This window comes from Crocuta crocuta, unplaced genomic scaffold (genome assembly GCF_008692635.1).
Source record: "Crocuta crocuta isolate KB4526 unplaced genomic scaffold, BGI_CrCroc_1.0 scaffold97, whole genome shotgun sequence".
NCBI lineage: Eukaryota > Metazoa > Chordata > Mammalia > Carnivora > Hyaenidae > Crocuta > Crocuta crocuta.
In genome coordinates this window covers 6,889,809-6,917,003 of record NW_027531999.1, presented here as the reverse complement: position 1 = coordinate 6,917,003, position 27,195 = coordinate 6,889,809, and the positions used below count along the sequence as shown (strand labels likewise).

The window sequence follows — 27,195 nt, the reverse complement described above, 5'->3', positions numbered from 1 at the left end:
AAAGATATGAAAAATGGATGAATAATTTATAGAGGTTGTTGAGGTGACATCAGATGTCCATGTCCTGCTTTCTAAGCACACCTTTGGCATGGCTGTTTAATTTTTATCATCAATCATTAGACACTGGGTCAAGAACAGTGAGCAAGAAAGATGTGGCCCTGCCTTCGCAGAGCTTACAGTCCAGTGAGGAATACAGTGAAGAAGGCAGACGGTTACATTCCAGCTCGGTAAATGTTCTGTGACAGAGGGAGTGCAGGGGGTGTGGAAAGTGCATGGATGGTCCAGAAGGGGGCCGGCGCTGCAGGACCACAGAGAGGTTCGAGTGCTGGATGGAGTGAGGCTTGTGCGTGGGAAGGCAAGGGAAAGGAAGTGGGGGCGGGGGAGGGGAGCAGGGCCAAGGCTGGCTTCTGAAGGGCCAGAAGAGCCATAGTAAGGAGTTAGGACTGTATTTTGAGAGCTCGGGAGCTGTAGCTTTAAGCAGAGTCTGATGTGATTGGATTTGCTTTTTATACATATTCCCTGTAGATGCCGTGAGGGGCTGTGGGTTGCAGCACATGTGAATACGAGGGAGACAGACTATGAAGCTGTTAAGTTTTTCTGTGCTCCTTGATTAGGAGCTCAGTGAACTAAGTTTAGGTTTAGACATTTACCTGTTTAGTAGTACCCAATATGAGGTCTAAAGGGAGAAATGGTGCTTTGCGTCTGTAAAATGGATTTAGCGTTTGTATAACCAGGTGTCATTGAAGCACATTTCTGAGACTCAGCAGTCCCAGAAGGAAGTATTTGTCACACTTTGATAAACTGAAGCGTGGGTTCCAATTCTCTGTGTCTAGAGATAGAAGGGCTTGCTGTGGACGAGGGTTTTAACTGAGGATCTGTGTTTTCTACATGTCATTTGTCTTTCCACAATTCCTTTGGTGGGGGGAGTGTGGAGGCATTGGGAGAGAGAATGATTCGGACCACTTATTTATGTCGGCACTGAAAATAATAGGGACTGAGAATAGTCCCCAGACTTGAAATTGTTTGCTCATAGTTACATGGTGACATTGTTGAAATTGTTTGCTCATAGTTACATGGTGACATTGGGCGTTTTTCTTGCCTATAGAATTCTTGACTTGCCAAACTTAAAAAGCAAAAGTTCATTGTTCTGTTTTGTTTTGTTTATCTTGATGAAAGTAATAAATGTTCAACAATGGGAGAATACAGAAAAGTACAAGAAAAAAAATTGTCCACAGGGCCTCCATTTTGGAGACAGACTAGTTAAATTTTTGATAGGATGGATTTCCGTCTTTTTTTTGTGACTTGTTTTGTTAGATAATGTGTTCATTTTGTGTGTACATTTTTGGATCAGAGTAATTTTATTTTGTGTTACAGAGTTGTGATCATTCTTTACATAAAGGTATCCAGTTTTTATTTTAAAGCTTATGTATTTATTTATTTTGAGATAGAGATGGGGGAGGGGCGGGGGGGAGAGAGAGAGAGAGAGAGAGAGAGAGAGAGAATCCCAAGCAGACTCCACACTGTCAGCATGGAGCCTGATGTAGGGATTGAACTCACCAACTGTGAGATCATGACCTGAGCCAAAATCAAGAGTCCGATGCTTAACCAACCGAGCCACCCAGGTGTGCCAAACGTATCCAGCTTTTACACTTTTCTTAAATTTTAAGGGATCTTTGCCATTTGCAGAATAGTATTTCAAATGTCTATATACAGATACTTGATATGAATATAAACAAATTTATTCTCCTATTATCGAATATTTAAGGTGTTTATTTTGTGCTGTATAAGTATGGGTGGGATAACATACGTAGAGCCTACACGATCATTGAAAGTTCTTTCACTAGGGAAGATTTGCCACGGCATGCAGTCTTTTGAGCTTTTGCTGGATTTCTACAAGCCAGCTGTGGATCTGTAAGACCTGAACTCAACAGCATGATTAGGAAACGCGAGTTCTTGGATAATGAAGAAACTGGAAGCGTAAGGTAGATTTAGGTGAATATTCTGGCCAAGCAGTAGATTTAGGACTTCTCTCTTTTCTGCCTTGCTGGACTGCGTGAAGACATGAGCCCGCCGTGCAGTACTAACTCTGCCCGCCGCATTCTTTCCCTCCCAGGGGTCCGAGGAGCAGACGGTCGTGTACGTGGTGGGGAAAGCGGGCCGCCAGCACTGGCAGCATGTTTACACGGCGGTGACCAGGGGCCGCTGCAGAGTGTATGTCATCGCAGAAGAGTCGCACCTCCGGAGTGCCATTATGAAAAGCAGTGTTCCCCGAAAAACTCGCTTAAAACATTTTTTGCAAAACCAGCTCTTCAAGAGCTGCGCGACCCCAGCAGATTGCGCCTCCCCGTCGGAGGGCTCTGGAGATAGCAGCAGAGCGAGCACACAGCCGTCAACACCACAGCAGCCTCCAGTCGCAACCAACAATGTGACACCCAGAAGCGAGGCCTCCGCAGCTGATGACAGGACGATCCCCCTTGCTGGAGCGCGGAGATTCTCTTCACCCGAGGAAGTGGGTACAGATGAAGATCCATCAAAACCCCGCGGGTCCAAAAGAACCTGTGGCATGAGTGATGCTGAAAGTCCAAGCAAGGTCCTGATGGTAAGAGTGACGTTCTCCTGTGCTCTTCAAGGTGCGCTGACTTCAGTGCGCTGATAAATGGCTGTGGAGTTTTTATTAGTGTCACATTGTGCTATAGGACTTAAAAACACGTGTTCTCTTCCCTCGGACACATGTCCTCTCCCCTGTGTGTGTTCGATCCTAGCGCTCTTTGTCACTTGGCATGAGGCCCGCACAGGCGGTGTGCAGGGAGACTTTGTCATCTTGTACTGTCTTTCTACACATCTTCCTTGTCACCCCCCCTCCCCCTTTGTGGGCTACGGTCTTACTTTTATCCCCACTGTCCATGAAAGCAGCTGGGTAATTATCAATGATCCCCAAATGAAGTTCCAGTAGAAGTTTGAGAATTGCTTCATGTGCTGGGGTCCATGCTCTCAAGGCCATGGCCTTGAAAGGGGCCATGGTGGGAGCCCGAGGGGAAAGTGCCAGTGTAAGCTGCCAATACCTAGCTGAGTACTAACGACAGACTATGGATAGCCTCTGACCCCGGATGGGTAGGAGACAGTGAAACCGTTCTCTGAGACGGTGCCGGCAAGTGCAGCATGAGACGTCTTGGCTTCTTAGGCCATCACAAGTGTGGAGCAGTGTGGCTGGAGCACAGCGCGCAAACGGAGGCTGAGCTGAAGACACTGGAAGAGGCGGGAAGACACAGGCTCTTCCAAAGAGAACGTTCAGTGTGCAGTGTTCTTCTGAACGCAGTGGGGGACACTAGATGCATTTTAAGAGCTCGGTGCGTTGAAGTTTTTGAAGGTCACTTTGGAGTTGAGCAAGTTATGTTTTGGGAGGCCATAGGGGATGAGTTCCCTGCAAAGAGATGATTTCAGTGACTTGAACAGAATGATTAGGTTCTGAAGTCAGGTAGTAGTGATGGGGTTGGAAAAGAGCTGCTTAGGGGTCAAGGGTGCACGGGACTTGATGGGTGGGGTTGGGCCTGAGCGTGATTCTTGGGCTCCCAGCTTGGGCTTCCAGGGGATCTAGGTACATTAGGATTGGAAAAAGAGGCCGAGGGACAGGCATGGTTAAAAAAAAAAGAAGTTTTTTTTTTTTTTTTAACCTTCGTGGAAGTAGTTGGATCCCTGCTGATTCTTAGTTTTATCCTGTGCTCCATATCAACTCTTTGGTATGGAATTTCCATCTCAACAAAACACCTTTTCCTGAAATTGACTGTATTACCTCTTACAAAGACCCTGGGATAATAAGGCTTTTGAACTGGAACAGAAAATTCCAAAGAAAAAGCCATTTTTCTAGAAGTTTCTTGCTTTATGTTTCTTCACGCCGGCATGGGATGGGCGGCTTATGGTTTATAGGATGGTACAAAGAGACAGTGACAGTGTTATCCATGTTCGCTGCCAAGCTTGCCAAAGGTTTTAAGCTCTGGCCAAGACCAGTACGGCAAGAGGTCCGTGAACACAGAGAGTCCAGCGTTGGCTGCGGCCACTGCACAGCGGGCCACTCGCAAGCCTTGCCAAAGCCACATGATGCCTACAGAAACCCCTGGGAATGAAGAACCTAAGAATTCAAAGCCCCACGAGTGATAAACTAGGGACTCCTGTGTTTCCATAATTCTAGACTTCCTAGTGCACTGAGATACATGATTTCTAAAAGCTCAGATTTGCGACAAGGGCTGCCCTCACACCTTTCCTTCATGTACATGTAGCTACATAAGAACCACAGCAGCATTTTAATTCTGCACGTACTGATGGCTGAGCCCCTCCTACATGATGCTGTTGCTTTTTTGTGGATCAATAGCTTTGGGTTTTGAAAAAAAGCTTTAAAAGAAAATATTGTTCTGATTTTTTGTTTGTTTGTTTGTTTTGCCTCGCGTCCCCCAATGGAAAAAAAAAAAAAAGGAAGGGTGCAAGACAGAAATTCCCCTTTAAATAAAAGCATATGCGTCAATATTTGAAAATTTATCATAGAAAGCAGTGATTTCCAGAATTTTTTTGAAAGAAAATGGCATTATATAAAAAAAAATATCTAGGAAAGGCATAATCACAAAATTCCTGAATAAACATAGTTCTTCTATTAGTCAGGGTTTTCCAGTAACAGAACCAGTAAGCTGCGTCTGTGTCCCTATGTATTGACCTGCCTACCTTCACCTGTCATCTACCTATCTAGCTTTATTTAAGGAATTAGCTCCTGACTACGGAGGCTGCCAAGTTCTAAATCTCCCGGGGAGCCCAGCAGGCTGGAGACCCAGAGAAGAGTTGACACTGCAGTTTGCACCCAAGCGCAGGCACAATTCTTTGTTTCTGGGAGGAGGTCAATCTTTTTTCTTTTAAGTATTCCCTTAAGGCCTTCAGTTCATCAAATGAGGCGCACCTACGTTACGGAGGATAATCTGCTTTATTCTTAGTCTACTGATTTAAATGTTAACCTCATGTAAAAAAAGGTTCACAGAAACCTCTAGAATAATATTTGACTAATTATCTGGGTACCGTGGCATAGCCAGATTGACACATAAAGGTAACCATTATAAATTGAACAGGTTTAGCATTGTGAAAGATTAATTGTGCTTCTTTTTCCCATTTCCCTTTGGCGGTGAAACTTTCTCGTGACCATACTAATCCATTGCCTTGGGCTTGGGAATCACTAACAGTACCAAGAATACTGGCACTGCGGTGTTTTGTCACATCGCACCCAAGGCCAGTGTCATGGATGTGCAGCTGAGCAGTCCGTCCTAGGGGGCTTTCTGCTTAAAACTACACCATACTTGGTTTAATGTTCTGCACTTAACCATCATGAAGTTCTTAACTTGGAACTGGCCTGCCAAATTATGTAGTGGCCACCCCTGTACAAATTATATATATATGTACTCATTCACAAAGAGTCCCTTCTTCACGCCAGTCCCGGAGCTGGGTGCTGGAGATGGTACAGTGAGCGAAAGCAGATACAATCTCACAAGTTGCTGACAGTTGATTGCCCTGGTCTGCTGCTCGGGACTTCCAAGGGGGCGGGGAAAATGTATTCTGTCTTCCGTAGAAGTAGAGGAAATAGAAGTACATAGGGTAACTTGTGTATATTTTCAGAAAATTAATCTCATTTTTATTGTTGTCCTAACAGGTGGAAGAATCATCTCCACAGGTGTCTTCGAAACTTCGGAATTTGAGACTGAATGGTTTTACCCCCAGGCAACTTTTCATACCCACAAGTAATCAAGAAACTTAATTTTATTTCAGATTACTCAAAGTAATTGTCTCTCTCTCTCTCTCTCTCTCTTTTTTAATATTCAACACAAAGTTAACATTATAGCTTCAAAATATTAAGGTATAAAACAGGATATGTAAACTGGAGCTTTACTTTAAGGTGTTTGTGTTAGCAGATGTTTTAAATTCATTTGATCAAAGAACCGTAATGATTTCAACATCTGTCATCATGATAACTGACTGGTAGCACTGGACATAAATGCAGGAAAAATTTGTTATATATATATTTTTTAAGTCTGTACTTTATGAAGTGTTTTATTTTTGCGATAATACCTTTATTAACTTCCATGATCATGCTGGATCTTGGCCAATGGTGTGAAGCCATGGTAACGAGAGACTGTAATTACGCCTTGTGTATGAATTGACAGCCTTTTCAGGATGTTCAATGCCAAGTGTTCACCTTGCAAGGCTGCTCCTTGCTCCATCACTGCTGGATGTTTTCCACTCCACCCGGGGACTGTTTTCCCGGAAATTCCTTCTGATTAGGGAGTCCATTTCTTTTCCTGAATTTGAGGTTTCATTGACATATGTAGCACTGTGTATGTTGAAGGTGTACAGTGTGTTGATTTGATGCATTTCTGTAGTCAGTGTGATTTCTACTGTAGCATTAGCTAACGCCTCCATCATGGCACATGATTGTTACTTCTTTTAGGAATACGTTGTTTTAAAGGTATTCTACTTTGGAGAATTATTTTCTCTCAGTGATGTTATTTTTTTTAGAGCTCTATTTATTGTCAGCTGCTAAAAGAAAAAGTTAAGGAAAAAGTGTACCTGTTATCCCCATATTTGAAAAAGAGTCTTCATGAGATATAATTCCCATACAGTTCACCCATTAAAAGTGTAAAATCAAGCGGCTTTTAGTATATTCATAGAGTCCTGCTACTAACGCCACGATAGATTTTTGACCATTTTTATCACCTCCACCAAAGAAACCCTGTACCCCTTAGTTCTCATCCCCTCCTCCCTCCGGCTCTAGGCAACACTAATTTACTTTGTCTATTGATTTGCCTGTTCTGGTCACTGCACATAAATGGAATCTGCAATATGTGGTTCTTTGTTACTGACTTCTTTAACTTAGCGTAATGATGTTAGACTTCGTGTTGTAGCATCTACCATCTCTCTCTTTTATTAAAGATTAACAAATAGATACCAAGAACTAGCACTGTTCCTTTTCTTGAGTAGATGTCTCGGATAGTCCATTCAAGGAGAATCACTCAATCTAACCAGATGAAGCCTTATATCCTTTGTGTATTGATGGAAAAATTGGCAGCAATGTGGAGGCTGTATTTCTGGAACACACCATGTTGGTTTGAGCTGATAAGACAAAATCAGGAACCCTGGCTGAATTTTTACAGGTGTTTCCGGTAGAGCTGCAGGTGAGCTATCTTGCTTTCAGTGGTGCAGTGAGACAAAAGGGCTTCATCTCCTTTTATGGACAAATAGTTATTCTATTGTATGGATATAGCGCATTGAATTTCTCAGCTTATCCAGTTGATGGATATTTGGGTTGTTTCCACTTTTGGCTATTTTAAAATGCTACTGTGAGCCTTGGTGTACAAGTTTTCTGTGGACCTGTATTTTAATTTCTTTTTTTTATTTTTTATTATTTTTTATTTTTATTTTTTACTTATGGGGGGCGGGGGCGGTGCAAAGAGAGAATCCCAAGCAGGCTCTGTGCTGTCAGCACGGGAACCTGACTCGGGGCTTGAGCTCACAAATTGTGAGACTATGACACAAGCTGAAATTGAGAGTCGGAGGCTTAACCTACTGGGCCACCCCGGTACCCCTGATTTCTTTTAATTATATTTCTAGGTATGGAATTGTTGGGTCATAGGGTAACTCTCTATACTTAACCATTTGGGGAACTGCCAGATTGTTTTCTAAAGCAGCCACACCATTTTCTATTTATACTTGGAGTGTGTGAGGGTTCCAGTTTCTCCACATTCTAACACTTGCTATTACCTGGCTTTGTAATTACAGCCACTTTAGTAGGTGTGAAGTGCTATTTCAGTGTGGTTTCCATCTGCATTTCCCTTATGGCAAATGATGTTAATTATCTTCTTATGTGCTTATTGGTCATTTGTATGACCTCTTTGGAGAAATGTCTATTCAAATCTTTGACCGATTTAAAAAAAATTTATTATTTTATTTTTGAGATAGAGAGCACGTGTGAGCGAGAGAGGAGCAGAGAGAGAGAGGGTCAGAGGGACTGAAGCAGGTTCTGTGCTTACAGCAGACAGCCCGACGCAGGGCTTGAACTCACGAACCATGAGATCATGACCTGAGCCAAAGTCAGACACTTAACCGACTAAACCACTGAGGTGCCCCTACCCATTTTTAAATTGTTATTTTTTCTTCTTATTGAGATAAGAGTTCTTTATATATTTGACATACAAGTTCCTTATTAGAAATATTACTTGCAAAAAAAAATTTCCCATTATATTGTTGTTCATTGCTACTGTTCAGAAATATAGTTGATCTTGCTTGTATCTTGCAACCTTGCTAAACTCATTTATTAGTTTTAATGTATTTTTAGTGAATTCCTTAATGACGATTTTCTATAATTGAGGTTATATCATCTGCAAAGAGAGAATGTTTTCTTTCTTTCCAATCTGGATGCCTTTTATTTCATTCTCTTGTCTTAATGCTCTGGCAACAGCCTTTAATACATTGTTAGCTAGAAATGGTGAGAGTGGACATCCTTACCTTGTTCCTGTGAGTTTACAAGGCCTGCAAGACAGTTTGCAAACATGAAAATGTTGGGACTGTAAGTGTAGGTGTCTTTTTAAAGTAGCATAGCATTCATTAAAATTGGTATATTTTAATTTATATAAATGTATTTCATAGAACACATGTGATGTTCTCTGAGGGCAGATGTTATGATTGTTGAGTTAAAATCTATCTTTGTCACGTCAAATAATTGTATAATTAGTCTGGGGTGTTTCTCTGTACAGGCTGTTTTAGGACTTAAACTTTATATGTTTTACATCTTTTCCATACAATAGTCCTGAGTGCAGATATGACCTTCAGTACCACAGGTGGGGAAACTGACAGTAACTAAATTTTATACCACCAGTGAGTACCAGAGCTGGAATTCAGACCCAGATCTGATTTTAAAACCTATGTTCTTCCCATCCTTCCAGTGCTGCTTTTCAAGTTTATGGCAAAACCTCTCCCCTTTAGAAAATTCTGGGGTACCTGGGTGGCTCAGTTGGTTAAGCAGCCAACGTCAGCTCAGGTCATGATCTCACAGTTCATGAGTTTGAGCCCTGCATCAGCCTCTTTGCTGACAGCTTAGAGCCTGGAACCTGCTTCGGATTCCGCATCTCCCTCTCTCTCTCTCTGTTCCTCCCCCACTCACACTCCATCTCTCTCTCTCTCTCTCTCTCTAAGATAAATAAACTAAATTTAAAAAAAAATCTGTAGCACTAAGCCTTGTGTAGGGTTCATCTAGAATAAAATATATTCAAAGCACCAAAAACTGTATGTCATAATTTTGGCTTTTTAAAATCACTTTTTATTCCATTTGGTAGAGGGTTTGTTTTTTTCCATACAAATATTTGCAACAATTTTGAATTCCCCAAAACCATACATAGACGATAAATACCATGCTATTAAAGTATTAAATTTGTACAAAAATACTTTACAGCTTAATACTTGTTTGTTACAAATAAAAATACATATTTAAGTGACTCATGATCTCTCTCTTTTTTTTTTTTTTTTTTCTCTTAACATGATCCTGCTTTATACTTTCTTGCCCTGGCGGGTTGTGAAATATGATTGAAATAATATATTTCTTTGCACAAAAAGAAAGGTGAACTTTTTCCTTAAACAAAGGACACAGTGTTCAAATGCTTTACCTAAGCAGTCGCTTGAATTATTGACCCAAATGAAAATGTTTGGAAAATAATCATTTCAATATGGAGATTCTACAGTCAATATACAGATCTATTTTTTAAGTATTCACCAAGTAACAGTTATTAGTGTAACTATTCAAAATATCTGAACAAATGAGAACAGTTGCTGACGAACATTAAAAGCAACTGTCACAATTTATTGCTTTGAGGGATGGTAATTGGCAATGCATTCTGTGAAAGATGTATTTACAATTTCAAGAAGTAGCATGGCTCAGAACAAAAGATAGTCCAGTGTCATTTTAAAGTACGTGTGCTGTACACCCCTCTATAACCAGTTTTCCAAACATGTCAAGCAAGATGAGTTTGATTTGCTATCATTAAGATAAACCTCATTTTAATAGACTCTTCATTCTCTCTTAAATTCTTAGTCCTGAATTTTAAAAATAAGATAACTAATTCTCAGTGGTCCTAAGCACTCTAATTCATTATCAGAGATTTGCAGCTATTAAAAATGTGTCCTTAAAAAAAAAAAAAAAACAGGTCACAAGACATATCCTGTTTGTAAATTTGTTGCATAGGGAATAGCATACATCTTAGTTAAGATCATTCCTATATTGGGGCAAAACATTTACCACCACCTATTATGGTCTCCTACGTGCATCATCGCGGAAACGTTTTAAGATAATGTTACACCTGCATCCCCCTCCCCCATGGCAGCAGTCCCTAGCCACATCTCAAACTTGAGTTCCCCTAGGAGAGCCAGCTTCGTGGAAAGACTTGTTGGTCAAGTTCTTGACATTAACGACTTCATAGTAAGAAACTGATTGCAAAGTGAATTAAGGAACTTGTCATAGAGAAGATTTTTCAAACAGACATTTCTCTTTTTAAAAAGTGATTGGAAGATGAACTTGTAAAAAATTTCCTCTGATGTTAACTGGGGGGAGGGGTGGCCCGTCTACTATTTTTTTTCTCTCTACTGTTGGGCCTGGCAGGGAATTGGCTGCCATATACCATAGCGGTCACCAAGAAAGAAACCTCTTCAACTTGAAAGGGGAAGTGAACATGAGCCATGAGAGAGATTTAAAAGACCCCTGTGCTTGCAGTTAATGCCACGTGATTATCTGTGCTTTCAATGCCACAGAAATCTGAAAGGGATTTTGTTAGCACCATGTAGATATTGTCTTTTGTCCTGCTTTATAAAAAGCGTTGCTATAATGTGTTAGTGGGTTCACGTATCTCCAAATTACCACCATGACTAGGCTGTTGGAAAAAAGCACTGTTCTGTTCGCTCCATTCTCCTCCCGGCAGAGTCTGTTCTATAGACTTCTGTGAAGCCAGTGGGTTTCTACTAATAACCAAGTCCAGCTTATTTCCAGATTCTGCTATGAGGGGCACAACAAGGCAGCAGTCAAAGTCTCTCGTTCGGACATGATTAACCTGAAAAATCAAGAAGAGCCATTCTGAATTATCGTTACAGTCTAAGCTAATTCTCAGAACCCAGAGTAACACTTGCCATTAACAGGTGTCCTGAGGGTGCTTAAATGAGCACCCTGCACAGGGTCTGTCCTTTCTCCAACCACACTAGAAGGTAGGCATTGGCTGACTTATTCTTTGCTAGTAAACTGTAAGGCCCTTGCGAGCTCGGAACAGGGATGCATCCCAACACCCCCATGCCAAGCAGATTGCCTCACACTCGGCATGTGGTCCAAGTGCCGGACATCATCCCTAATTTCCAGATGAGGTCGGTGAAGCAAGACTGGTTCAGAGATTTGCCTCAGATCAGCAGTTGGTAAGCGGTCCAGACAGGGTGGGATCCCAGGCAGTCTGACTGGCCCCAGAGCTGTGCTCTTGACCGTGATGTTGAACTACCTCTCGGAAGTGAGCCCATCCCCTCCTCAGCTTATACATGTGCTCATCTTCTTTTATTTCTCCCTGTTCTTCACCAACAAGGGTTTTTAAACCATCTACATGCTGCTTCCACTCTTCGACTTTTCATTCTCAATCTTTTCACATCTGGAACCTGACACGTAAAGTACACATGACCCCAACTGTCCAACACGGATATGGTGTCTCTGAGGCTCATCCGCTTTGGCCGTTAGCACTGGCTGTGCCTGACCCCCACTCATCCTTAAAACTCTCCTTCCTTGGCTCTTTACGACACCAGTTTGTTTTGATCCATTTTAACTCAATTTCAGCTCTTGCCGACTTTCATTTCTTCCTATCCTTTAAACTGGTTTTTTTCTGTCCTCGATTCTCTTCTCTTTCTCACTATAAGCCCACCATAGTTATCTTCATCCAAACCCATGCCCTTCAGTAACCTAAATCTCCTAAATCTGGCTCTAACGTCTCTTTAGAGCAACAGATCCAAATTGCCAGTTGCCTCCCAGGCTGCTCTACCTGGAAGTACTGAAGGTATTAAGGTCTGAGGTCAGGTACCTTACCCATACCCACCTTGTTTCCCTCCCTGTGGTCTTCCCCTTCCCCATTCTACCCCAATTCACGTACGGTATTATTCTATTGTCTTTTTAAATTGACAAATTATATCACTACTCTGCTTAAGAAATTAATATGCTTGAGAGTAAAGTCCAAGAGCTTCATCATGGCATTCAAGGCCCTTCACAGTCTGAACCCAGTCTACCTATATAGCTTCAGCTTCCATGAAAGTAGGTACAGCACAGCCCCAATTTATAGATTAGGAAGAGACACAAAGAGGTTATGTTACCACAGTTACTCATTCAACAAACATTCGAGTATCTGTAGAAAATAAAAGTGTCCCATCCTGCCAGGATAAGACTAATTATTCTATTGCTATGATAAAAGTGATCATCAGAATTGGTTTTAAAACTGTAATTGGAGGCACCCGGGTGGCTCAGTTGGTTGAGTGTCTGACTTCGGCTCAGGTCATGATCTCAATGTTTGTGGGTTCGAGCCCCGTGTCGGGCTGTGTGCTGACAGCCAGCTCAGAGCCTGGAGCCTGTTTCAGATTCTGAGTCTCCCTCTCTCTCTGACCCTCCCCTGCTCATATTGCATCTCTCTTTCTCTCTCTCAGAAATAAATAAAACATAAAAAAAACTGTAATTGATCAACGATAACTTGCTTTGGTGAACACGTGTCTGAAGGCCAACCAATCAGTATAGCCTCAACTTTGAAAGTCAGCTCTTTGGTTCCAGACTCATTCCAGTTAGATACACTTTCAACACTGATGTCGATCCCCTCTTTTTCCTACAAAATGCTATTCCTAAAAACTGTAAAATCAGGAGATTGCCTGGCTCACTGAAACTATACATGGCCATGATAGTAGTCCACTCAGTGAACAAGGTTTAGCTTTTTGCTTTCAGATAATTGTGTGAGATACTGAGATATGGTGTATTGTATAAGGGGAAATGGGAGAGTAATGTAACAGCTCTCAAGCCGTTTATAATCTGCTGGAGAATATACACAGGGAACCAGACAATTTCAATGACTGGTAAATTCTACCAAAGGGAAAGGTTTTATCCCATATGGGAGGGGCCCTAACTAGCACCGAGACAAAGGCAGATGGGTGGGCACTGGTCAGGTAAGAATTTGGAAAGTTACATTAGAATTTCACCTGAGGTCTTACCTGTAAGAGTCTGTCATAGGGTTTTAAGCCACCGAGGTCTCCTGGCCCAGCTGGGCGAATGTTTTTGACATACACTCCTTTCTCCAGCAAGCCATCTGCTACGCTGAACCCAAAATCCTCCATATCGGAGCTCTTGTACAAGGTCACCTGGAGAGTGAGAAAACGTGACAGGGACACTTAGCTTGGCGGGAGACCTTCGCTTGTGTAACTTCTTGTGCAACAATTGTTTGACAACTTGTCAAACACATTTACTCAGCAACACCATGGATTTGTAATATATCAGGCAGCTCCCCACACCCCTGCTGATTTTCCTCCTCTCCAAGAACATCCTTGGAATCCGTAAAGGCACGCTCAGAACTGAAAAGGGGAAGGGAATTGCTAGAGAGTCCTGGTCTTGTTTTTGTTAACCACAGTCCTCGGATGTACAGAGGTGGGAATTTTCCCAGGGCAGCTTGACTTCTCTATTTTCCCGGAGCAGCACCCGGGTGCTGGGGGTAGCCAGCAGCAGCTGGATATCAGGACCAAGCCAAAGGCTTTTCCTTCCTGCCAACCGAGCCTGATGCTGTGCTAGGTACAGTGCTCGGCGTATCATTTTCCTTTGAGCAGGCGCCACAGAGTCCATCATTTTATTTGCTATGGGATCCCAATCCTGAAGGTCCACGCTGAGAGTAAAAATGAGTTAAAAGACCTCAAAGTATTCTTGTAACTGACACGCTGCGGGGTCTGGCCTGAATAGCAGCCAGGCTTTGGTTTCAACAACTCAAGGCATTGCCCCTTCTCAGCTACGGGCCTCACTGATTCCGTCTGCACCTGTAGCCACCTGCCGGGTAAAGCTTCCCATGATTCTCGTGCCTCCCATCTGACCCCCCGCAAGAGTGAGTCTGAGGTTCATCATCCATGCAGTCATTCATACGTTTCACCACATGTGTACTGAGTCTCTACGACGTTCTAAACAGGGTTCTGGGTGCTGGGAAACAGCGGTGAATGAGAGGGGAGGCTGCCTTCCAGAGGCAAACACATTTATGTGTAACATCTGCTGAGCACACACTGTCCTGGGCCCTGCCAGGTGACATACTCAGCACTTTGTGCTCATCTAATGTCTTAAGCTGGCCACTGATAGCACTAAGCTTTCCCCGATGCCCTCCATACAAACTGATGCGCTCTTCAAGCACCAATCTGGGCTTTCTTTGTTTTATACTAATTATTTTTTTTTAAATCCTTTCTCTTCTTCTCATGCAAGTAATACATGTATATGTTCTTGTAAAGTAGTAGAAAATTCAGAGCTGTACAGGACAAAAGGTAAAGATAAAACAGGTCTATTTTCTATACCCACCTAGTTTATTTGAGAGAAGTAGAGAATATCAAAAGAACTCCAGAAAGTGGTGTTTGTGGTTTTTTATTTCACAGGGCAGAGAGCTACAAAATCAAGCTGGCTGAGTCAATACTATTCACCGAACAGCCCTCATGGTTATTGCCATATCAGAGGTGAGGAAATTCAATTTTATAGAGGTTAAGTAATTTTCCCAAGGTCACAAAGGTAATGAATAGTGGGGGCCTGTCTACCCGATTACAGACACCAAACATTTATGCCTTATTTTATAGGTTCTAAGATAGGCCTTTTTTTTTTTTTTTTCATATTTTAAAATCCCTGAAATCAGAGGAGTTTCATAATAAATGGCATCTAACCTAGATCCTATGAATTAAGACATACAAACATTCTACCCCTACCTGGCTCTTTCCTACAAGTACACTAGAAGGGATTTTGTTGCAACTTTGCTTTAAGAGGAAACAAACAAACATGTGCCTTGCAGTTAAAGTGAGCTCCAAAACGGAAGCATCCACACCTCGCAGAAGCATGTTCCATGCAGAGACTCAGGCCCGGCCCCAGACTGACTGAACCGGCACCCGCGGGTCCCGGTGATTCCTGTGCACATCAAAATTGCTCCGCGGGGGACTCCACACACAAGAGGGGCTATCACATGTTCGGAAAAGAATTGAGGGAACTAATGTTCAATGGAACGATTCAATGGAACGATCGTCTTTGCAGGCTCATTCTATCATTCTGTGCGTGTGTGTGTGTGTGTGTGTGTGTGTGTGTGTGTGTGTGTGCATGCCAGGCACTGGTTTAAAGACTAAGGACATAGTGGTTAAAAAAATAAAAATAAAAAGGTACAGCAGTGAGCAAAACATAAGCTTCTTGAGTTTATGACCAGTGAAGATACCTGATTTAATCCTAACAATCCTTAGAGATGGGTAAGAGTCTCAGGCTTGTTTTTTTTGAAGTATTTTTTAGAGAGAGAGTTTGAGTGGGGGAGAGACAGAGAGAGAATCTCAAGGGGGAAGAAGCTTTGTTTGGTTCACCAGTATATCCCAAACCCCTAGCACCATGGCTTCCACATAGTGAGGTTAGTGTTTTTGTCAAATAAATGAAAGGACTGGTTCTGACATACCAAGTGGTTGAGTATGGAAGCCAGTCAAAACTGGCCAAGAGGTGCTGTGCGTGTGAACTAAACGGCATTTAATTCAAGCCCTTCTCCCCTAATGCCTCTCTCGCCCCAGGGCTCTGCTGGGAATTGTCCAGGCTGTAGTTGCAGGGCGGCTGGATGGCTGGGGCCAGGATGGCTCAATGGTGACACCGTGTGGACATGAGAGGTGAAACCACCTTTGACTGAAGCCAGGCCGGCCCTGCCTAAAGGCTGAGGAAGCCCCATTCTTGGACAGGGGTGTAGGTAGGCAGGATGGAGAGACCCCCAGCAGGAAATTCTAGACTTCTTGCTAATAAGTGATAAAGACTGTGTGTCTTGAGTATGAACTGAAAGGCAAATAGGATGTTACTGACTCCACCAAGTCTGCAGAGTAGACCACACAGACAGGGAACTGAACTCAAGCTCACAGAGAGTTAGCAACTTGTCCATAGTGAAATAGCCAGCAACAGAGAAGTGGTTCAAACCCCAGAGGTTCTGATTGTGAAGCTCAGATCTTTCATGGCACACTATCTCCTTACCTCGCATGTGGTTGTTTAATGAATAATCATTACAAAGCAGAATTTTTAGTTCCTTCTATAATTTTTTAAAAAATGTTTTACAGTTTATTTATTTTGAGAGAGAGAGATAAAGTGAACAGGGGAGGGGAAGAGAGAGGGAGAGAGGGAATCCCAAGCAGATGTGGGGCTCGAACTCACAAACCCTGAGATCATGACCTGAGCTGAAACCAAGAGTAGGGCGCTTAACCGACAGAGCCTCTATAATTATGATTTGGCCTTGGGCCATAGCTCAGGTAAGGTCTGCCCCTTTCCTAAGGAGGGGAGGGGGGCTATTGGAGAAAGGTATTAAAATTTTTTTTTAATTCCCAGTTTTGTTGAGATATAATTGACATACAGCTCTGTATAAGTTTACGACATACTGCATAATGACTTGGCATACTTATTTTGCAAAATCATTACCACAATATGTTGAGTTAGGAGAAAGCTATTTTTTAATGAAACATGTCAAGCAGATTCAAGAGTAGAGAGGCTAGAACAATGAATCCCCATAGACTCATCACTCAGACCCACGACCCTTCAGAGCATGCCACACTTGCTTCGTCCACCCTTCTTTTTCCTTCTCTGTGGGATTATTTTAAGGCAAATGCCAGTCCTTAGGTCATTTCACTCCTACATACCTCAGGATGAATCTTGGGGGAAAAATGATCACTCTTTTTACATAACCTCAATGTCATTAATTCATTCACAGACTAATCCTTATTCCCTGATACACTCCAAAACCTAGTCCATAACAAAACTTCCCTGATTGTCTCAAAAGTGGTTTTTAGAGTGGGGTTGTTCAAATCAGGATCGTAACAAGGTCTACGCCTGAGTGTTAATGTCCTCTCATCTGGAGCATGGCCCCTGCTGTTCCCTTACTATGGGAACAGTACCTTGTCCTGCAGCTCGCTCTTCTGGTTCTCATTTCCCTGTAAATGGAAATTACCTCTGGATCCTTGATTGGAGTCACGGTCAGCTTTGTGGGGAGGGGTAGGACCTGATCACAGGTGTGCTTCCTATGACATCACATCGTTCAATGTCTACTCCTCCCACTCTGGGGGTTGGGGGTGTCCAGGTAAGGACAGCTTCCCACCAACCTCTCATCTAAATGTAAATTTTGACCAATGGTGACCATTGTCTGAATCAATTTCATTAGGGGCTTCAGAGTGATACTCTTTTTCTAATCCTTATAATAGCTTCCATATTTGTTAGCTAGAATTCTTTTTTTTTTTCATCTTATTTTTGAGAGGGAGAAAGAGACTGAGTGAGCGTGAGCAGGGGAGGGGCAGAAAGAGAGAGAAAGAGATAGAGACAGAAGATCTGAAGCAGGCTCTGCGCTGACAGCAGACAATCCCATGCGGGCTCCAACTCACGAGATCATGACCTGAGCCAAAGTGAGACGCTTAACTGACTGAGCCATGCAGGCACCCCAGCTAGAATTCTTTTGTAAAGAACACTCCTTTCTTCAGTTAGTGCTATTTGGTTACTATGAAGTGCAGCCTGTACCAGAAAGGCTGAATGAATGCTAATTCTTCCTTTCCAATTTTAGTATAGGGAATCGGTACAGTAAATGTTTCCAATGGTGTCCCAAAGAGGGTTTTTTGTTTTTTTTTGGGGGGGGGGGGGGTGACTTCTGTTAAGTAAAGTATCCCTATAAACCTCTGGGTTTATATATAGATAATGGATTTCAATGAATTTCATCATTACTCTTTTGGGTTTTCAAACATTCTTATCTTTGGCTAAGGGGGGGTCTATCATGTTAACTTCTATATGACCCATTTGTTTTGATAACTTCTTTGCTTTCTGGTTCCAAGATATCATGACTTATCATGAATATTTCCCGCTCCCAATTTGGAATCAGCCAGTCCTCAAAGGTGACTTCATTGGAGGGAACTTTTTTAGTTTATATTCTAGCTCTTTTCCTCCCATCCACATGCTCCTTTCTCAGAGGAAGGAAGAGGAGGAAAAGGGGCAGAAGGCCAAGAAGGAGAAGGGGGGGAGGGGGAGGGGGAGGAGAAGGAGGAGGAGGAGGGGGAGGAGGAGAAAGCAGATAGCTAATAGGATTGGCGACAGTCGGCCATTCTTTGGGCCTTGCTTCTTAGTAGATGAATCTCTTTATTCAAGGTCCCTGCTCCTGTGCCCCGCTTTGGCGCTGTCTGTGCCTTGTCTGCGGGATTTCGTGTCCTCCTGCCCCTTTGTGTCTTTGTTTCTAGTCATGTTCTCGGCACGTGGCAAGTAGCACTGCTGGTGAGGGACCAACACCCCGCCTCCTAGAGGGCACTGCATCCTAGCTCTTTCGGCTCCACTTACAGCTAGGTGTGGGCGAGGCTCCTAGGGACCCTGTGCTCCTGGCTGGATGGGTAGTGGGGCATCTTCTCTGCAAGCCCAGCCACACTCCTGAGGTGCACCCAGATGTGAGGGTCGCAAAGCCTATGCTTGCAATGGACATCGAGAAGCCTGCCTCTGTCTTAGACCTAAGGCATGTTTTCTAACACAAGAACCAGTATTCTTGCACTGGGGGGAGCGTTTGGTGAGGGCCTAGGGTAACAGTGAAGCTCTTTATTGCTCAACTGGCCTGTGATTCTTGGATGTCACCTCCACGGCCAGAGCCTGGGAGGGGGACCAAACAATGCGGACACCAGGCAGAGGTAGTACATTAACCACAGTATTCGAGTTGGATGTCAATCAGAGCAGGTTCACAGATTAGCTCGTTAACTTTAAGGTCAGAGTTGTTGGCCATGAGGCCTTAGACTTGAGGGCAAACTCTTCAAGGTAAGAGGCGAACCAATGGTTTGAATCTGAAACAAATCTGTTTGTCTAGAATGACTCCCTAATTTTAGAGGTAAAGGAATTTTGGGGCGNTTAGCTCGTTAACTTTAAGGTCAGAGTTGTTGGCCATGAGGCCTTAGACTTGAGGGCAAACTCTTCAAGATAAGAGGCGAACCAATGGTTTGAATTTGAAACAAATCTGTTTTCTAGAATGACTCCCTAATTTTAGAGGTAAAAGAATTTTGGGGCACCTGGGTGGCTCGGTTGGGTGTCCCACTTCGGCTCAGGTCATGATCTCACGGTTCGTGGGTTCAAGCCCCGCGTCGGGCTCTGTGCTGACAGCTCAGAGCCTGGAGCCTGTTTCAGATTCTGTGCCTCCCTCTCTCTCGGACCTTCCCCTGCTCATGTTATCTCTATCTCTATCTCTATCTCTCAAAATAAATAAAACGTTAAAAAATTTTTTAAAAAGGAATTTTAAGAGCTAATTCTCNCCCCGCGTCGGGCTCTGTGCTGACAGCTCAGAGCCTGGAGCCTGTTTCAGATTCTGTGCCTCCCTCTCTCTCGGACCTTCCCCTGCTCATGTTATCTCTATCTCTATCTCTGAAATAAAACGTTAAAAAATTTTAAAAAAAGGAATTTTAAGAGCTAATTCTATGGCTCTCCTGGAGATAGCCAATAACAAAAATGAAATTATTTTAGAGTGACACAAAAGAGAAGATGCCAGGAATCAATGATTCACAAAAGTGGGGAGCACAGCTGGCTGCTCTCAAAGCAGCGACAATAAATTGTGCCATGTAGCTGCCGCCTCCTACTGGCATGGAGATTGGTGGTGGTTACTTCTGATTTATTCCCTGTTCAAAAAGAATTCTAAGGATTCCAAGATTCCTCCCCTCCTTTTATTTTTGTGCCACAGATGAATTCCTTACACAAGCACTTTCTTACATAAGATTGCTTTTGAAATCCTAGCAATCTCGTGTAGCAGAATTATTCCCTTCCTGCTAATGAAAAGGGAACTCTTAAAAAAGTTGACGGGCGTACTTGTCCAGTTAGAATGCATAAGCTCTAGGATGCAGTGCTTGAGTATCTGACCTCATTTGCTGTGTTCCTTCCACCAAAGTATGATTTATTTTTCTTTCCTACTGGACATATAATCTCCTAGTGGGTCAGGCAGCCTTTATCCATTTCCAACTGCCCAACAAGCAAAAGATGAATAATTTATCATGTCTGCTGTATTTCTTCTCATCAGAGCCCCTCTGTGGCTTTCCATGAACATCTGCCTAAACTTCTGCTCCTTGCGCTTTTCATGTTCCCCTCTCTGGGTCCTGGGAATCAAGTTTTCTCGTAGGGTCTCTACTCTGTGCTGACCAAAGAATGCAGCCGGAAAACCTGGACTATGAACACAGGGCTAGATTTTTCCATTCTAAAAGGGCCAATGAGCCTCTTGAAACATAACTCTGGGCAAGAACGTGGTTTTACAAAGCTCAGTTCAATTTTAACTATTCGTCAGCACATGCTGCAATTGTTTCTAATCCTCCTGAGAACAGAAGCTTTAACAGGACGCAGAACGGTTCACCACAATTCAAGTTGAGCCTTGTTTTAGATTTCTAAGCAAGTCTATTCACATGTCTGAACAACGTCCTCAAGGCAAAGATTAGAAACCTAATGTTTCTGTTTTCAGTTTTGACACATGTGAAAGACTTTAAGCCACAGAGGCAATTCTCCCCACTTGGGTCTTAAGGCCAATTGTGTCTGCTATCTTGAGCAAGTCATGGCAAGTGACAGTTATCCCAGAAGCACTTTCGAAGCCCTGGCAGCCTCCCTATCATTCAGCCCCTTACCTGATGGCCATAAGGGCCAAATCGACACCTGTTTCTCAGAGATGGCACTAGTTTGCCCGTAAATCACCAGGCACTTGGCTTTATTCTAGCGGACACCACAGGGGTAGCTCTCTTCCTTTAAACTCTATAATTCAAGTAATGTTGGCTTGGAGGATAATCTTATTACTACTTGTGAGGCTGGAAGAAAATAAAGGTATGGCCTCCCAACTGTGTTCTTCCAGCCCAAGAGGAAGTGATTTCAGTTTATGCCACTCAGACTGGGATTCAAGATAAACTGGGTCAGGGAAGACAGCTGCTGCCCTGCTGTCTGGGGAGCCTCCTTGGCAGAGGAGAGGAAGGGACAGCTGCTTCAAACACTGCCTCCTGCTGCTTCCTGGCAAGAGTGTGGTACCACAGGCTTGGGAAGTAGGGGCTCAACAACGAGAGATTCTGTAGCTTGGATTTTGGCTCTAAGTATGAGCACGTCAGGGCTGACTTGGCCCTTGGAGAATGGAGTCCGAACCAAGGGGAGCGTCACAGTTTTTAAGATCTGGGATGGATTTATGTGCTGCTTTCCCAACTCATGTCAGAGCAGCTTTACCTCTATCGCTTCATGTCACAGCAAAGAGAAAAGAGCGAGCTCAGTCTCCAGTTCTCCGGGGAATCAAATCAGGCCATGGGCACCTGGTCACCTAGTTATCGCCGGCTCTGCTGTCAGAGTAGGCGGTCAGTTCCGTTCTAACAGGATGCCTGAAGGACGGCAATGAGAAAGTCATGCCCAGCTCTCCTGTCCTGGCAGCACCCCACAGGAAGCTGGATGAAACCAGAAAGGCCCAAGATGGCGGATGCCATGACAGAAAACCCCTAACCAAGTAAGGAAGAAAAGGCACGAAACCCTGCATCTCCGCCCCAAGTAATGAATGTTCCACCTCCTTGTTAATGACTGTCAATAAAAGATAGAAAGCGAAGCCCCAGGGTGTTTGTCTCTCTCTCTCACCTGATCTCACATCTCAAGAGCGTACTTTCACTTTAATAAACTCTCTTGCTGGTGCTGTTTGTCCACTGTGTTATGTGTCTATCCTTGCATTCTTTCTCATAAGGAGACTAAGAACCCTCAGTGACATCTTTGGGATGAACTGAGCCAAGGCCCCAGGGCACAGGGTCTCCCCACTTCAGCTGGTAACACCGCCACCAGCCCGTTCCCTTGCCGCAGCCGCCAGTAAGCTAATCAGCTGGGAGAGTCTCTGTTCCAGGGTTTTTCTCAGGACGGCCTGGTTACTCAGCACCTGCTCCCTCTGCTCCTACTTCCGCTTTCTGGCTCAGGTCTGCCCTGGCCTGGCTCTTCTCCAGCTCCTGACCCTGTCCAGCTTCCTCTGAAACCTTCAGACCTCCATTGTCCTTAAGTCTACGTGGGCCTCCTTGCTTCAAGGGCCACCGGCATCTCTAGCTGGGAGGCATGCCCTCCGCTCACCCTGTGGGCTTGTGGGAATTCTGGACCAGGCTCACTGTCATTCAGGAGGTCGGACAGGACAAGGATCCCGGGAACAAGGCGAGAGTTGTTATCTGTCTAAGGCAGAGAAAGAGACAAGCCCTGGGCAAGACCATGATCAGTGTAATCCTTACTACAGCCAGACAAGTTATAGGACAGAACAATGGTGAAGGAAGAGGTCCTACAGGCTACTCTCCAAGGACCAGGCCATTAGGGGGACAGAGTGACCCTCAGAGAGCCGCTACGCCGTTTGTAAATGAACACCCTATAGAGAACATAAATAATATCTTACAAACCTATCAGTGAACATATTGATCACAACAGAGACATAAAGACATCAAGATGAGGTGTAGGATCCCTGGCCAGAGCGGGACTTAAGGGAAGCTACTAACATTGGAGCTACAGCATAAAGCACATTGGGGCGCTGAGACTGCTGTGGTCATCTGAGTCTGGGGCCCGCCACTCTGTTGGACTCATGTTTCCATGGCTCCGAGCTCAGACCCGGCAGAGATGGATGGCAACTTGCTGAAGAGTCATACGATGCAGACTGAGCTGGGCCAGGTGGAGTCGCAAATGAAAAGGTACCCATAAGGGTGCTGCCTTTTCCCCCCTAGAAGTCACAGGGCAGCTTTAACCCTAACTTGGAAATCTCATTCTAGCTTTACTGCTTCCCCTGCCCCACTGACGAGACATACAGAAAGTTTCTTCTTCGCTGATAGCGAGAGGCCTGCTTGGGATTCTCTTTTTCACTCTCTGCCCCTCTTCCACTCATGTGTGCTCTCTCTCTCTCAAAAATAAACTAAAAAAACACCCCAAAATCTTAAAAAAAAAAAAGAATTATATTTTCTACATTCTGAGGAGTGCATTTTAACAGGATCATAGATAAAGCAGAGGGAATGACCCTTCTGGAGGCCTGTCAGGGCTGAATGCCATTACTCATCTTAAAACACACAACGCAGCCTCCACACACATCCACACATCCACGTCCCTCCAACAATGTTCTGATTATTCGCTGCTCCTGGTTTTACAGGGAGGGAATATGTTCTTTAGATGGAGGTGGTGACTAGTAACGAGACACTCCTCCATTTGTCTTTGTCTAAACAGATTTCTCATTCTGGTTTACATCTCCTCTCGGAGGCTCTAAGGAAGGCGGAATCTTCTTTTCAGGCTGGGACGCTGTGGAGATCTGTGTTTCCGGGTTTCTGACATCGCATGGCTCAGGCAAGGCTCTGAACGATAGTGACTTCCTCAGGGAAAATGCTGTTTGTGAAGGCGCCTCTCCTGAGCAGGATCCTGCCCCCGCCTTTGCTAAATGAGAAAACTAAGGTGTAGACAAGTGACACGGCTAATGACTGTCAGGCTGTGACCAAACCTCGGTGTGCCTGACAATGAAGTCTGCATTCTTTCTAACTGATCACCCCTTGCCTAGAGAAAGAGAAACTGCAGCTAGCAAGTAGGGATAGGCAAAAGCAAAAGGTTCATATATTCAGCTTGTCATTTTTAGCTTCTAGTGACTTCCAGAGTAAGACCATTCTATACTAGCTATTTGGAGAAGGTCTATACCTGCCATGAGGACTCATTTGATCTTGAGTACCAACTCCAAATATTTGGTGAAGAAAGAGGCATGTGTCTGAATAAGATGTGTGTTTGCATTTCATATTTCCTCTTAGGGCTGAGACACTTTTCCTGACTCAGGCAGAATATTGCAAAATAAGCTGCCATTAGGCACAGAAAACGACACTCCTTACAAGGAGAAAAACAACTTTATCATCTCAAGAAAAAGATCCCCTATGGAAACATTCAGATACACTGAAAATGCAAAGTGAACTTAGGCTGGGAAAAAAGTTGATGGTGGCAAAGGCAGCTATAAGAAATAAAGAGCTTCCTGGGGCGCCTGGGTGGGTCGGTTAAGCGTCCAACTTCGGCTCAGGTCATGATCTCATGGTTCGTGGGTTTGAGCCCCATGTTGGGCTCTGTGCTGATGGCTAGCTCCGAGCCTGGACCCTGCTTCGGATTCTGTATCTCCCTCTCTCTCTGACCCTCCCCTGCTCACGCTGTCTCTCTCTCAGCCTCAGAAATAAATAAAATATTTTGAAAAATTAAAAAAAAAAGAAATAAAGAGGTTCCTGACAGGTGACTTAAGTGTTCCAGGGTCACACCACCAGCAGCCATAAATAAAAGTAGATGCTGAAGAAGTATTTTTAAAACCTTTCTGTAAAATGATAAATACAAAATAGCTGCATACAATGAAGGAATAAAATTTTATTTAAAAACAGGGACAGGGCAAAAAGAAATGTCAATTATGATGAAAAAAAAAAAAGTGCAGGGGTGGGGCACCTGAATGACTCAGTTGCTTAAGCATCCGACTCTTGATTTTGGCTCAGGTCACACTCTCACAGTTTGTGAGTTCGAGCCTCTGTGAAATTCTCTCTCCCTCTCTCTCTGCCCTCACCCCACTCATGCCTTTCCTCTCTGTCAAAATATATACATAAACTTAAAAAAAAATTTTTTTTAAGTTAAAAACTTCCAGGGGCACCTGAGTGGCTCAGTCGGTTAAGCGCCGGACTCTTGATTCCAGTTCAGGTCATCATCTCATGATTTTGTGAGTTCAAGGCCCTGGGAGCAGGGAGTATGTTTGTGATTCTGTCTCCTCTCTCTCTTCCCCTCTCCCACTCCTGCTGTCTCTGTCTCTCTCAAAATAAATAAATTGCCTTAAAAAAAAAAAGTCCATGGGGTGCCTGGGTGGCTCAGTTGGTTGAGTGTCCAACTTTGGCTCAGGTCATGATCTCACAGCTTGTGAGTTCGAGCCCCATGTCAAGATCTGTGCTGACAGCTCAGAGCCTGGAGTCTGCTTTGGATTCTGTGTCTCCCTCTCTCTCTGCCCCTTTCCTGCTCGAGCACTCTGTCTCGGTCTCTCTCTTTCAAAAATAAATAATAAAGCTTAAAAAAAAAAAGTCCAAATGTTCTGAACGTGGGGAAACTTTCTACTTTACACACAAAAAATCTTTTTTGCTTTCAAGCATGCAAAGAAGTGCAGCTAGAATTCATCTCAGAAATAGATTAAGTGGACCTAAAGGATATGTAAGTGTCAGAAGGGAACGGGCTATCAGTGAACTGTAGCTAAGATCACAGGCTCCTTATCTGCAAGGAGAAAGAATCTGTGGTAAGCTATAGTACCAACTGGAATTCATTTTAAAGATAAAATCCAGAAGCGCTAGGGTTGAGGATGCAACCTCATTTTCTTTTCTTTTTTTTTAATGTTTATTCATTTTTGAGAGCGCGAGAAAGACAGAGTGTGAGCAGGGGAGGGGCACCGAGAGAGGGAGACACAGAATCCAAGGCAGGCTCCAGGCTGCAAGCTGTCAGCACAGAGGTTGATGGGGGGCTCGAATCCACAAACTGTGAAACCATGACCTGAGCTGAAGTTGGACACATAACCAACTGAGCCACCCAGGCGCCCCTACCTCATTTCCTTTTTACCCGGCCACCCAGCTGCTGTCAATGATCTCGCTGAAACAGAATAATGACCTCCACTGGCAAAACCTAAAGGAGTGATTTCAGAGGCACGTGGGTGGCTCAGTCGGTTAAGCGTCTGACTTTGGCTCAGGTCACGATCTCCAGTTCATGGGTTCGAGCCCCGCGTCGGGCTCTGTGCTGACTGCCAGCTCAGAGCCTGGAGCCTGTTTCAGATTCTGTGTCTCCCTCTCTCTCTGACCCTCCCCTGCTCATGCTGTCTCTCTCTCAGAAATAAATAAAACAAAACAAAAAAGAAGTGATTTCAATCTTTCGGGTGCAAAAGAGCCCAATGAGGAGGTTGCTAAAATGCAGCTTCTTCGCCTGCACTCCCAGAAAGTGCTGTCCAGGTAAGTCTGGGTGGGGTTCAGAAAGTCCAATTTTTTTTTTTAATGTTTTATTTATTTCTAGGAGAGAGAGACAGCATGAGCAGGGGAGAGTCAGAGAGAGGGAATCACAGACTGAAACAGGCTCCAGGCTCTGAGCTGGCAGTCAGCACAGAGCCCGACGCGGGGCCCGAACCCACGAACCGCGAGATCATGACCCAAGCGAAAGTCGGACGCTTAACCGACTAAGCCACCCCGGCGCCCCCAGAAAACCCAATTTTAACAAGCATCCCATGTAATCATGGTAAAGATCATCAGAGGTTTTTATGCCAAACTACCACCTAAGGCAGTACTCTGCAAACTTTTGATTGAGACTCTGATAAACTTCAAAATCAGCTTAATATAGGAGTAAATTTGAAAAAAAAACATAAAAAATAGAAAATGTTAGTGTCAACTGTGCACTCAAGTTTTGGCTTCATTCCAATATGAGTGTGGATGTCTGTCTGTCCTGAATTGTGAGGTTAAATGTATTTCAGATCATCTTAGCCGACACAGTCTGAGAGGTCGTGGCCTCAGGGGACTTGAGTATTACTTCCCTGTGACCCCTCTCACTGTCCCCCACACCCTACCAACTATCAAATCATCATGTCGGCTCTAATTTCCTCCCCCATTCACACAGCCAGCGAAGGAAGAGGGGCTGCATTTCTATGTCTATTCCAAATGTCATGTAGGACAAGTTGCTTTTGGGGTTGAGGAATGAGTGCAGACAGCTTGAAGGAAGACTCTGCCAGACCTGGAAGAGCTTCAGACACAGCAGATGGCGTGAAATGAAAGAAAACCATACTGACCCTGACTTGAGCTTGGTCTTTTCTGAAGGTCTGAAGGAAGAGAAGGAATGGCGAGGAGGACCATTTGGAAAAATCATAGGTAAATAATGGAAAGAAGCTGAAACCCAAGAGACTGGAAGATAAGCCACAC

General features: G+C 43.9%; 2 protein-coding genes across 5 annotated transcripts in view; one reads left to right on the top strand and one right to left on the bottom strand.

Annotated features, from left to right (window-relative positions):
- Positions 1-9,430, top strand: part of HELB (DNA helicase B) — a 33,433-nt gene extending 24,003 nt beyond the window's left edge. For all 4 annotated transcript variants that reach the window (XM_077775295.1, XM_077775294.1, XM_077775293.1 and 1 more), the window contains 2 exons: positions 2,114-2,599; positions 5,681-9,430. In XM_077775295.1, the coding sequence (XP_077631421.1) occupies positions 2,114-2,599; positions 5,681-5,785 (591 nt within the window). In that variant the 3' untranslated portion in view covers positions 5,786-9,430. The remainder of the gene's footprint in view (positions 1-2,113; positions 2,600-5,680) is intronic.
- Positions 9,431-10,855: 1,425 nt separating this feature from the next.
- GRIP1 (glutamate receptor interacting protein 1) overlaps positions 10,856-27,195 on the bottom strand; it is a 225,720-nt gene continuing 209,380 nt past the window's right edge. Inside the window, exons 22-23 of the mRNA XM_077775268.1 lie at positions 13,282-13,428; positions 10,856-11,117 (exon numbers count right to left, since the gene is read on the bottom strand). Coding sequence (XP_077631394.1) covers positions 10,890-11,117; positions 13,282-13,428 — 375 coding nt within the window. The 3' untranslated portion in view covers positions 10,856-10,889. The remainder of the gene's footprint in view (positions 11,118-13,281; positions 13,429-27,195) is intronic.